Source organism: Micromys minutus (assembly GCF_963924665.1).
Source record: "Micromys minutus genome assembly, chromosome: 8".
NCBI lineage: Eukaryota > Metazoa > Chordata > Mammalia > Rodentia > Muridae > Micromys > Micromys minutus.
In genome coordinates this window covers 42,459,216-42,471,547 of record NC_137977.1, presented here as the reverse complement: position 1 = coordinate 42,471,547, position 12,332 = coordinate 42,459,216, and the positions used below count along the sequence as shown (strand labels likewise).

The 12,332-nt window shown below is 44.7% G+C and overlaps 1 protein-coding gene across 1 annotated transcript; it reads right to left on the bottom strand.

The window, feature by feature from the left end:
- Window positions 1-145: 145 nt before the first annotated feature.
- On the bottom strand, window positions 146-11,399 carry PHAX (phosphorylated adaptor for RNA export). The gene is made up of 5 exons (XM_080920486.1): window positions 11,302-11,399; window positions 8,766-9,352; window positions 5,489-5,609; window positions 4,490-4,573; window positions 146-782 (listed from the first exon to the last, which is right to left on the bottom strand). Exons 1-5 carry the CDS (start codon window positions 11,395-11,397, stop codon window positions 513-515), a joined length of 1,158 nt encoding a protein of 385 aa, XP_080776612.1. The 5' UTR covers window positions 11,398-11,399; the 3' UTR covers window positions 146-512.
- Between the last annotated feature and the right edge of the window lie 933 nt (window positions 11,400-12,332).

Below are 12,332 nucleotides of genomic sequence, written 5' to 3'. Positions count from 1 at the left end.
ACACAGCAATAAATTAACTTTAAAAAGAATGCCAGAGTAGCAGACAGGGTGGGCAGCTCGAATTCCAGCCCTGCTTACGCCTAGGCAGGACGGGTCAGCCCACATCGAGACCTGCCCATTACTGAATGTAACAGCTGAACAATTTACACAGATTACAGGAAATTTTAATGGAATGTGTTAAAACCAAAGCATAGTTCACCACAAAGATAAATCAGAAAACCAAAGTGTCTTAATGGCATGAGCCAGTGAGCTGGACAGAGGTCACAGCTCCACCTCGACTAATAGTCAGCACATGCAGCAGAATGAGAAATGAACCCGTACTGTACACCAGTCAGACACAGCCACCCTTCCACACTGCTGCCCATGGCACCCGACCCCCACAGACAGCACTACTTCACAGGAACAGAAACAGCTCTCCTTTCTCCAGTTTCAGTGCACAGTAAAGCAACCTCAGTAGAAATGGTAACTTCTTTTTTAACAAAGGTTTATTCTTCAAAATGTCCAAAATGTGCTTAAAAGATGTCCAGATCCTGAGGACGGTCTACCTCGATGGCATCCTCGGCATCCAGCTTGGTTTCCGCAGGTCCTTCCTGGGCTTCATCGAGAGAGGCCAGGGCCTCATTAGTGTCACTTGCAAACGTTTCTCGGGATGTGTCATCCTCCTCCTGGAAATTCAGACTTTTAATAGCTTCTTTCATTTTCTTCCCCAATAGTTGTGTTCTTCTTTTTCTAGCAGCTTTTTTATTTTCATATTCCTTTTGATTTTCAATGTAGAAAATATCCTGAAATAAAAAACTTTGGTTAAAAAAAAAGCAAACAAGAAAGCACCCCATATTATTTGTTACAAGTGAACTACGAGGCAGGCCTTTACAGTCCAGTCATCTATCCTCACAATCAACTCCTAGATACCGCTTCAGTAGAACACAGTTCAGGATATAAGTGCCGGCTGCTGGATTCAAACACAGTCTGCTACCAAGTAGGCTGTGCTCAATCTACCTTGACACATTACCCCACATACCTGTTTGCCACCACAGGGAAATCTTGTTTAAATAAGCTATAACCGATCACTCACACATACACACACACACACCACACGAAAAATAAGAGTAAAGGTATAAAACTTGAAGTGTCTTCACTCTGGATGTATATATGCATGATTGCCTGTGCTAAGAAATTAAACCAGTGTCTGTGTGCCCAAGAACATGGCACATGCAAAATGAAATAATTCCATCTCTAAAAAATATTAATGCAGAGGCTAGAAAATGGCAGTTAAGAGCATTTACTGGTTTTCTAGAAGACCTGGATTTAGTTTATAACACCAACACATAATACCTGTAACTTCAATTTTAGGGGATCCGACACTCTCCTCTGCCTCTGATACCACTGCACACGAGATACATGTATATACATATATGCAAAGACTCATAAACTTAAAATAACCATAAATATGGAAGAGAACAGTATTTAACACTGGTACTACTGAATTCCAGGCAGGACACGCAGTACTTACGACTTGTAGTATATGGCTACCCCATCCCAAGGAGCAACAGTCAAAGTGTATTGTGAGGAGCAAAACCAATGTAAATAAATATATACTTGTTAGAAGACAGTCTCTCTACACTGCCATGACTGGCCTAGAAATCACCATGAAAACCAGGCTGCTTTCTGCCTCATATTTGCTGGGATTATAGGTGTCACTACATCCTGTTTTTAAAAGGAACGATGCATTTCTATTTTATGTACAAACACATTTCAATTTATTAGGTATCTTGATCTTAAGAAGACAAGCTCTCACTAGTAATGTCTGGCAATGCAGGAAATGGTTATAACATTCCTTTCCCACCAAACACTTTAAGTCTTATCAAAACAAATTAGCAAGTGGGGCACAGTGCACACCTTTAATCCCGAGCACCCAGGAAGCAGAGGCAGACAGATCTGTTTGAAGCAAGCTACGGTTGCACAGTGAGACACTATCTCAAAAACAAAAGTCAACAAACCCTTGCTTTTTCCCCTCAAACACAAACATATATATTATTTCCGACTGTCCTCTTCCCCACCCCCCCCCACCCCTAGAGCTGTAGCCATTTTGTTCCAGGTCTGCCAGCCAGTGACACAGAGAAGTGACTTGGCTCGGGGCAAGGACATGCTGACCACATACCCTGTTTTGTTCTGTAGGTTCTGAATGTTCTGCATGAGGCTTGCTAATCTTAAGAAATTCCACAAGATTACAAAAGCCCATCAAATCAAAGGTCAATATGAACTGTATGTCTAAAATGTCTTGAGTCGGCTGACTGCCAGGCAGCTCTTCCCACGCCTGCATGTAAACAGTGTGGTTTATGAGTGTTTTGCCTGCATTTATGTACATGCATCACATGTATAACTGCTGTCCACTACAGGTCAGAAGAGGGTATTAGAACTCCTGAAATAAGAGTTACAATTTTGAGTCACTGTAGATGTTGGGAATTGAACCCAGTGCTCTTAACTGCGAACAGCCCTGCCAACATAGTTACACCCAAGCTCCACCCAAGTTTGAGAGGGGGTATCTAGGCTGACTGGAGCTTGCTATAGAGCCCAAGATGACCCTGAACTTCTGATCCTGTCTCTGCCTATTCTCACAGGCTGGGGTTATGGGCAGAGACAGGATCAGAACACCTGGTTTATGTGGTGCTGAGGCTTGAACCCAGGGTTTTCTGTATGCTAGGCAAGCAGCCTACCAAGCACCCTGAATTCTGCAGCCCCAATCCCTATTGCTTACTGACAATGTGCAAACCTGCTCACAACAACAGCTATCCAGATGTTTACCATGTAAGAAGCTAATTCTAAAACATGGTCATAAATGCTAACTGTAAATCACATTCCCTAATTATCAAATGAAAGGCCATCAGGAGTTGGGTGTGGCAGCAGACGTCCGTAATTACAGCCCTTCTGTAAAGCCAGCACTCAGGTGCTAAGCAGCGCTGTGAATTGCCAACCTGGACTATACAGTGAGGCTCTTGCCTCCAGAGAGTAAGACCTGAGGCAGCTGAGCAGGTAAAGGTGCTTGCCAAGCCCAATGACCTGAGCTAATCCCTGGAGCCCACGTGGTGGAAGAAGGTAATAACTCTGACCTTTATATTGCAGGAATATGGCACAAATGTGCATACAGACACCACAAGTGTAACCAAAAAAAAAAAAAATTTAAGAAAAACTGAGTTGCAAAATAATCAATGCTGTACAGTAAGCTGGACAAGACTGAGCCAGTCAAAACTGCAGCACAGACAGCGTGACGGCCTTACCTCAGCTGAGGCTGGACAAGGCTTTGCCTTGTCTTCAATCCCAACGGTCAGAAAGCAGAGACGGATCTCTGTGAGTTCCAGGCTAGCTAGGGCTATGTAGTGAGACTGCTTCTTGAAAACAAACCAATGACTAGTTGGAGAGACGGGTTCAGTGGCTCCTGCAGAAAATGTGAATTTGGTTCCTAGCACCCACATGGTGGCTGCAACTCCAGTTTCAGGGTATTTGATGCCTTCTCTGGCTTCCATAGGCACACGTTGCATACATGCAGGTAAAACACTCAGCAGACAAATAAAAAAAAAAATCTAAAACAAGCAAAACCTCCTAGCTGAGGATCACTGGGAATTTATGACTCTGTTGGTGGAGTCCTTTTCTCTGGGATCATGGCTACTGATAGGCTGCCCACAATACAGCAGATGGGCCACAGGGAGCACTAACTAGCCCCAGTGGATTACTTAAAAAAAAAAAAAAAAAAAGACATGAAGCTAGGAGGGAGACATGATAGAAGATCTGGAAGGAGTTGGATGGGAATACATTGTATGCATATGTCAAATTCTCAAATAAAAAACTGTACTTAGAAAATGTAAGTACATCAAAAAGTGTTTGTTGAAATAAGCAGAACTGAACACCATCCAGTCTATTTCCAAAAAAAAAACCAGGAACAAATGTAAATTAAAAAAGTCACCACTAATGAATCTAAGTCAAAAATATATACTCATATATATTATAATTATAAAACATGTATTTTATATCTCCATTGAATGTTTAAAACTGAGCATTAATAAAGTCTTTACTTTAAAATGTTCATTAATAAGGAAAAACAACCACAAAAAAAAAAAAAAAAAAATGTAAGAAAGGCTGACCTTGGCTCTTAAAGGGAAGAAAATTTAACAAAACACATAGGCTTTACTTGCTGAAGAAAAGCAATATGGATCCATTTAATAAAGTATTGAAGATTTGCATCTTTTTTTCACCTCTTTTTGAGACAGAATCACATGGAGCTCTGGGTGGCCTCACATTCACAGACCCACCTGCCCCTGTTGGGATTAAAGGCATTTTCCACCATGGTTGGCTTTCCTCCATCTTTTGAAATAGAATCTTTCCTGAAATGTGTAGCCATCTTCCTGCCCCAGCTTCTGGTGTTGGGATTACAAGTGTGGGCCCTAAATCTGGCTTTCTAATGCATCATACAGCCAAGGACAGTCATCATCATTACCTTAACCTGTTCTTCGCTGATGCTGGGCGTGTTCTTCAGGAGATTCAGGAAAACCCCACCCGGTGTTCTTCTTCGGCTACCATTCTAGGAAAAGGAATAAAGAGTAATCCAGACACTTCCACAGGCAGCTTGAGAATATTTTAAACTTATTCTTCAACAACTTCACATATGAAGACTGAGTACTTATTTAACAGTGTTGAGAGAGAAGTCAGGGCCTCTGCCATGCTAGGAAAGTACCCAGTCACTGTGCTACAAACCCAGCTCCCAAAGCACAGGCTCCAGAATGACCCGGGCATCTCTGAACAGAAGCACACTTATGGAGGCAGCCAGTATGAGATCTGAAACCCAGGCTTGCTTCTGCCCCCTTTCTTTTAAAAAAAAAAAAATGTTTTATTTTTATTTTATGAACATTGGTGATTTGACTGCATGTATATGAAGATGTCAGATCCCTGGAACTGGTATCATAGAGTTGTGAGCTGCCATGTTGGTGCTAAGAACTGAACAGAGGCAGGTAGGTTATGAATTCAAGGCCAACCAGGACTACACAAGAAAGATTTAGATTTACTGTGCGCGCAAAGCTAATGCCTTATGTGGACCACCTCATCTAATTCTTACAGCATTGGATTCATCTTTTCTACATGAAGAGACTGAACACGAGGAACCAAATAATTTAGCTAAATCACAGTAGAAGTTGTACTTCAACATGAGACCCTTCAAACTTGAGTTTTCTATTTCTATTCCTTCCAGACAGATGTCTTAAAACGATACCTGTAAGAGGCATAATGACACACGCCTGCCATGTCAGCACTGATGAGGCAGTCCAAGTCTGTATCGTTGGAGCTGTGCACACAGTGAGTGAACCCTGTGTGTGTGTGTGTGTGTGTGTGTGTGTGTGTGGAGGGGGGGCACACGTGAGCAGTGGGCACAGAGGCAAGTTCATTTTGCTAAAAACAGCCACCAGTAGATAATTCAAAAGCAGAAAGAGTGAAGCAGCCTTACCATTATGAAAAGACCCCCATTTTGCTCAACTTCAGCTGTTTCCATCAGAAGTTCAATGGCCTTTTTGTTCCCAAGTATCCTTACCACTCGGGCTATCAGGTCCTTCTTCGGTTCCTGTAACCTGAAGAGAAAGAACACAAAGCACATTTACTACCTGCTGAAATTTACCTCCACTGCAGTTCTCCACTAGAACCCCTTCCCAACTCTGCATTCATCACCGCCATGGGAACCACCTCATTTTCAGTCACACAACAGGACATTAACCTCAGGTCACATTAACTATTAAAGTAAGGCTCTTCATTTGCCTTGCTGGATTATGGCAATTCTGAAAATAAATGAACACGCAAAGCAAGGTGAATGAATCCAACTCTAAATGTAGGATAGCTTCATGTACACACACACACACATTCTTATTTATTATTAATGTTCCAATATCTACACATGGTTTCCTAAATAGTCAGTTCTTTCAGATGTTAGACGCCTATTATTTTCATTTCACTCTTTAGCATGGTGGCCCATGCCTTTAATCCCAGCACTCAGGAGGAAGTAGGAGGCAAGTTTCTGTGAATTCAAAGTAAGCCTGCCCTACAGACAGAGTTCTAGGACAGCCTAGGCTACACAGTGAAACCCTGTCTTAAAAAACAAAACAGCAACAATATTAAAAAACAACCAACAAAAAACATGAAACAAAACAAACTACAGGCAGTTTGAGTAACTCTTCTAATGGTGTCAGACAAAGCCATGGTCCCCAGAGATGAAGGAAAACAGTGCAGAGACTCTCCTGTTTCCAATCAGACCCAAGACTTTGGTTTCTCCTCACACGAGACAATGCAATACTGTGGGGGAAAAATCAGACCAAGAAAGCAAAGGACCAAGGGTTCAGCCTCAGATCTGACAGAAAGTCAGCAACCTTGTGCAAGGCAGATAATTACTGGCCTTAAGGTCCCTTTCTCTAAGGAAGACTTTGGCTTTTAATTCTATTTATCTTTTCAAAATACAAATTCTAAACTTGTATTTAACATTTTTATGCATATATGTGTATTGACTGCATGTATGTCTCATGCCTGATGCCCAGGAGGGCACCAGATCCTTTGTAACTGGACCTGAAACCCAGACCTGATTTTTTTACATTTGTATTGCTGGGTAGTGATGGCACACGCCTTTAATCTTTGCTTGAGGCCAGCCTGATCTACAGATGGGATGCTAGGGCAGCCAGGGATACACAGAGAAACCCTGACTCAAAAAACAAAACAAAAACCAAGCAAACAGAAACAGAAAGATTTTTATGTGTATGAGTGTTTAGCCTGTGTATGCAGTGAATCACATGCAAGCAGTGCCCACAAAGCCCAAAAGAGGAGTTGGATTGCCTAGGACAACAGGGGTTACAGATGGCTGAGAGCTGCCATGTGGGTGCTGAGAATCAAAGCTGGTCCTCTAAAAGAACAGCCAGTGCTTAACTAGTGAACCATTTTCCAGCCCCAAACCACCTTGACTATTAAAAACAAAACCCAAAATAAACCAGTACTGGTGTGCCTGAAAAGTAAGCACTTGTTTCCCTAACACTGATGCCTACTTTCTGGTATGTCACAGTGAATTAGAGCTAATAAAACTTAATGCGACTCTGAACCTGCGAAAAAGGCATAATTGCCAATTTAGTACCTGCCAAAAATTTCTATTTACCCAAAAGAAATAAAAATATATGATCAAGGACTTGCAAGCAAAGGTTCATTAATAGCCTTATTAATAAATAAACGTAAATTGTCCCTCCAGTCTGGAGATCCGCATCTACACACATGCAATAAAACAGTCAGTATGGTGGTGCATACGTGTGATTCCAGCCCTTGGAAGGCAGAAGCAGAAGGACCAGAGTTCAAGATCTGCCTTGTTACATAGCTTGTTTGAAGCTAGCCTGGGCTATGGGAAACCTTTCCAAAACTCCCAAATCACACAAAAAGCAACACTCCTCACATAAATGAAAAAAACTAAGTAGGCATACTGGGTGGTGCGCACCTTCAATTCCAGCACTTGGGAAGCAGAGGCAAGCAGGTACCTTGTGAGCTTGAGGCCAGTCTGGTCTACATATGTAGCTCAGTGGTTCCCTCAAAAATACAACAATTTACACTGATTCCAGGTGCCAGTGAAAGGAGGAGATTAGGTATCAATTAGTTCCTGCTACAATGTAAGCTGATACAAATGAAGAAACTAGCAGGCATGGTGGTGCAGGCCTTCACTCCCTGCACTTGGAAAGCAGGGGCAGGTAGCTCTCTGAGTTCAAGGCTAGCCTGCTACACAGAGAAACCTATGTTAAAAAAAGAAAAAAATTGCATAAAAATGCACAGTGCTAATGTGTACGGAGAACTTACAAGACGCTTGTCTGGAAAGGAGAGCAGGGATACTAACAGTGAATAGATACATGGACACTAAGGATTTATTGGGTGATGGAGAGAGAAGGTTTTAAAAGCAACAGCTGCTAAAAACAAAAAGTAAGACTGAATTCAATATGTCTCCACGGGGCAGGACACCTGAAAAATGAACAGCTCTCATGTTAATATGAGTGATTATCACATCAACGTATCAGCCATTTTATTTTTCACCTTGAAATATAATATTGAAAAATTACATCCATCTCTCTCTCCCTTCCTTTCTTGGTTTTTCTTTTTTGTTTTTTTTTTTTTTTTGGTAGGGGAGCTGTGCCGGGGCACAGATGTGGAGATCAGAAGACAACTTGCAGTAGTCCCTTTTCTACTTCCACGACACACCAAGGATCAAAGTGACACCAGGCCGGGCAGCAAGTGCCTTTACCAGCTGAGCCACCTTGCCAGTCCCATCATTTTTTTTTTCTTCTCTTTTGAGACAATGTGCCATCTAGCCTAGGCTAGCATCAAACTCGCTGTGTACTTGAGAATGATCCTGAACTTCTGACCTTCCATCTCCTTGGTACTGGGATTATAGGCACGTAACACGGTTCTGAGGGGCTAAGGATGAACGTGGAGTCTCACACATGTTAGGCAAGCACTGTACCGACTGAGCTAAATCTTCAGCTCAAAAGTTATCTTTCCAACCAACCGACAAACCAAAAGCAAACCCCTCAGCCAGCTGTGGCACACACCTTTAGTCTCAGCTCTGGGAGGCAGAGGCAGGTGGGTCTTTGAGAGTGTGAGGCAGCCTTGCCTAACAAGCTCCAGGACAGGAAATACAGAGACCCTGTCTCAACAAAACCTCAGAAAGTAATACATTTTATCTCCTATTCATGTCAGATATACGCTCAAGTGCTCACCTGAAGGCGATCTCATCAGCCACTTTCTCAGGAGAGTCCTCTTCTGTGATCTCGTAGCGGCCTTTGTAGTTCATCTCTATTCTGTTACCCAGTCTGTCTCTGACAGGCCGCTTCCGTTTGAGATGACCTTGCCCATTCTCCTCTTCCTTTGACCCTGGTTTTTTGTCTCCGTGCATATATTCATCTAGATCTTTGTCTAATTCTTTTGTATACTCTTGAGATTCCTTCTTAGCAAGTTTCTTAGCAAGCAAATAATTATAGGTCTCAGACTGCCTGCTTCTGTCGAGGGTGCCTTCCATTCCCAAGATGCCAAGCTCAGTGGCCACCGCATCTTGATTCTGTTCCTGGAGCACAGCACCCCAAATGTTGTTTACCTTCTTCCCACCGTTGAGAGCTGTTTTCTGGCCACTCGGTCCAAATGGGAAAGGCTCCGGTTTGGGAGGAGGATTATGACATTTCTGTCGCTTCCGTTTCCAAAGAGAGCAATCGTCATCGGAATCTAGACTCTCCTCACTGGAGTCCACGTGTTTAACAGTCCGGTAATGAGACACTGGTGCGCATGCCGCACTGCCCCCACCTGGTCCTTTCTGTAAGTGAAAGACGTGACAGTCAGTTCCACAGAACATTAATTCCACCTACCACTGACTGTTTTTCACAATGACCGAGGCACTGTGCATGCCCATGGTCCAGAGGCTAAGGCAGGAGGATCAGGATAACTTAGGTCACACATCGGGTTCAGGCCCCTGGCTCAGCTTCGCAAGGAGAAAAGGGAGGGAGAGTGAGTGTGGTAGATTCAACTGGAGCATCAAAAACAATCAAAGACAACTAAATTAACGTGGCTTTGAAGAATCTCCTGAAAACTTACTAAACCTTTTACTTCTCATCTTCAAAGACAAGGATCCGTGAGAATGACATACACAGTAACTGTGACTGGCAGTTAAGATAAATGGTGTTGGGGCTGGAGGGTTAGCTCAGCGGTTAAGAGCTCTGACTGTGCTCTTCCAGAGTCCTGAGTTCAATTCCCAGCAACTACATCGTGGCTCACAACCATCTATAACTGGATCCCATACCCTCTTTTGGTGTGTCTGAAGACAGAGACAGTGTACTCACATACATAAATACTAAAAACAAAACTACCTTTCTCTCCAAAAATATTATTTTCTAGTTGGCTATATCAACTTCTTTTATATGGTTTTGTGGCTACTCCTTTAATATATGATGGCACAGCAGGGTTTGGCTTAAATCTCAGTACTCTAGGGAAGCAGAGGCAGGATCTCTGTGAGTTCAAGACCAGCCAGAGCTACATAGTCCTTGGGTCACCCAAGGCTATATGGTGTACACCCCTTGCCTGTCCCTATTACAAAAAAATAAATAAGTAAAATCTGATGGTAAGCTCCTACTAGGAAGACTCCCAGGCATATTAATTTTAGTCACAGGTTTCACCTGTTGTAGCGCAGGCCTGTAATCATCGCTCAGGAGGCTGAGGCAGAAAGATCTTGAGGTCACTGTGGGCCATGAAGAGACCTCACCTCAAAACAAACCCTGAAAATCCAAATTTCAAAGTATCATGTTAACAAAATTATTAATGTAAAAGAATTCAAAGGACTTTAATTTCCTAAGGCATCTACATGTGAAGGTAATCACTTAAAAAAATTGCCACATAGTAACTACCCAACTTTATTAGGTATGACGATGCCTCAATGCATGTATATATTTCATAATAATCAAATCAGGGCTATTAGAATATCCATCACTTTAAACATTGTAACTCTGTCCTCAACCTTTGCTTTTTTATACTATACACATCACCAAGCGTTTGAAATCCTCCGGTAATAATTGCTACCACTGGCCAGGCCTTACATCGCGCGCTAAGTGTTGTGTACGCATCATTTCCTTACAGCCCCCCAGCGGTGCCATGCCGGCTCCACCTGAACACCACAACATGGCAGTTGAATAGTTTGGCAGACAGCGACGGTGCCTAGGTTTAAGTGCAGGTGGACTGGCAGGAAAGCCTTCCGAGGGAACAACAGGAACCTCAACAAAGTCTCCGAAAATTAGGACGCTGCCTTAGAGTCACGGTGCTGCACGGCTGTGATCTCCCAACACTGCTCAAGCGCCAGGGCGGCCTGGGCTACACAGCGAGATGCCATCTACAACACAGCGGAAACAAAGCCTGGTGCCTCCATGTGGCTCGTGAAAGCTGACTGAGCTTCAAGGTGGCTGAGGGGGGCACCGAAGACCCGGCCCCGAGTACGCCATGAGCTCCTTTTATCCGCTAAGGCAAAAGGGAGCAGTTTCATGGCTCCGTCCCCACGTTCTACCTCTGGACAAAAATCTGTCTCCTGGGGCGGCTGTGCAGGAGCGGGGACCTGTGGAGAAGGAGGAGCCGCCAGAGAAGGATGCTCGCCTGCTCCGGGATGCCGGGAAACCGCCCGGCGGGGGCCCCGCGGCCTCCAAGTCGAGGCCGCCCGCGCCTCTCACCCCGGGCCGCGCTCCCCCGGCGCTCATCCCCATCTCCCGCCACCCCCTCGCTCACCGCCATTTGCAGAGGCCTGTCGCTGGGGACGACCGTCATGTCGGAATCCGAGTCCGAGAGCTGCCCCTCTTCCATGTCGCCAGCTTCCAGCGCCATCTTCCCGCGGCGCGCAGGGTCAGGGGAGCGCTTCCGGCGGGCGGAGGGAAGGCCCTAGGGCGGTGCTGCGGCGCCCCCGTGCGGACGGGCCCGCGGCGCCTCCGCCAGCCCGGGCGAGCGTCGCCATAGCAAAACCCACCGCTGGGAGGCGAGTTCCGCGCGCAGCGCGCACCCCAGCGGTGTGGGTCAGGTAGCGCTCCGGGTTCCGCCCTGACCTCGCGCCTCTCACCCGGATGCTCTGGCAGGCCTTCCGGCTGCTTTTGTTGTTGTTGTTGTTGTTGTTGTTGTTGAATTCTATTTTTTTCTGCTTCCACCTCAACTCACCGCCAAGCTCCGCTCTCCCCGGTGGCGCGCCTGGATGTGCATTTTGGTCACTGGCCCGTTTGTGTTCTTGGGCAGTCTTTGCTCCGGCTGCTTTTCCTGAGTAACCCTTAGGCTAAAGTATCTAAGCCCTTATTCCAGAGACCGTTAAAATGGCCCATCGTGCCCCGGGGTTAAGATATTATTAAAGTGCTGTTAAGTACAGGCCTTTAGTGTAAGCACTCCTTTTAATGTCTATATTTTCCCTTTAACCCAAGCCGGTGGAGGCCAGGCAATTTGACCCTCATTTTGCAAGAAATAAATATGTTACATACTGCCATGCCTCTACACCATGAGCTTTGACCCTCTCGAACCTATTAAATGCATGCATACATACACATACATGATGTTCCATTTTCAATTTGAGAAGGTTTAGCGCTCAGTTACAGGTCAACAACTACCCTACCATCACCCTCCCCCTCCTCATCCCCCCCTTCCCCCTCTTCCCTTAGCTAGCCTCTGGTGCCTGCCTGTCTAGGTAATCTCAGTTTATCCTAGGTTTAAAAGTTACAGGCACCCTCCCATGTGACTGAACCCATGATCGGAAAAAGGAGGGAGGGAATCCTAAGACCCAG

Coding starts and splice junctions, on each gene's coding strand:
- PHAX (XM_080920486.1), bottom strand. CDS start 11,397: ATGGCGCTGGAAGCTGGCGACATGGAAGAGGGGCAGCTCTCGGACTCG. Junction 4,574..5,488: donor ATGGGGGTCTTTTCATAATG/GTAAGGCTGCTT, acceptor TCCTTTTCCTAG/AATGGTAGCCGAAGAAGAAC. Junction 783..4,489: donor TCAGCGAAGAACAGGTTAAG/GTAATGATGATG, acceptor TTTTTATTTCAG/GATATTTTCTACATTGAAAA.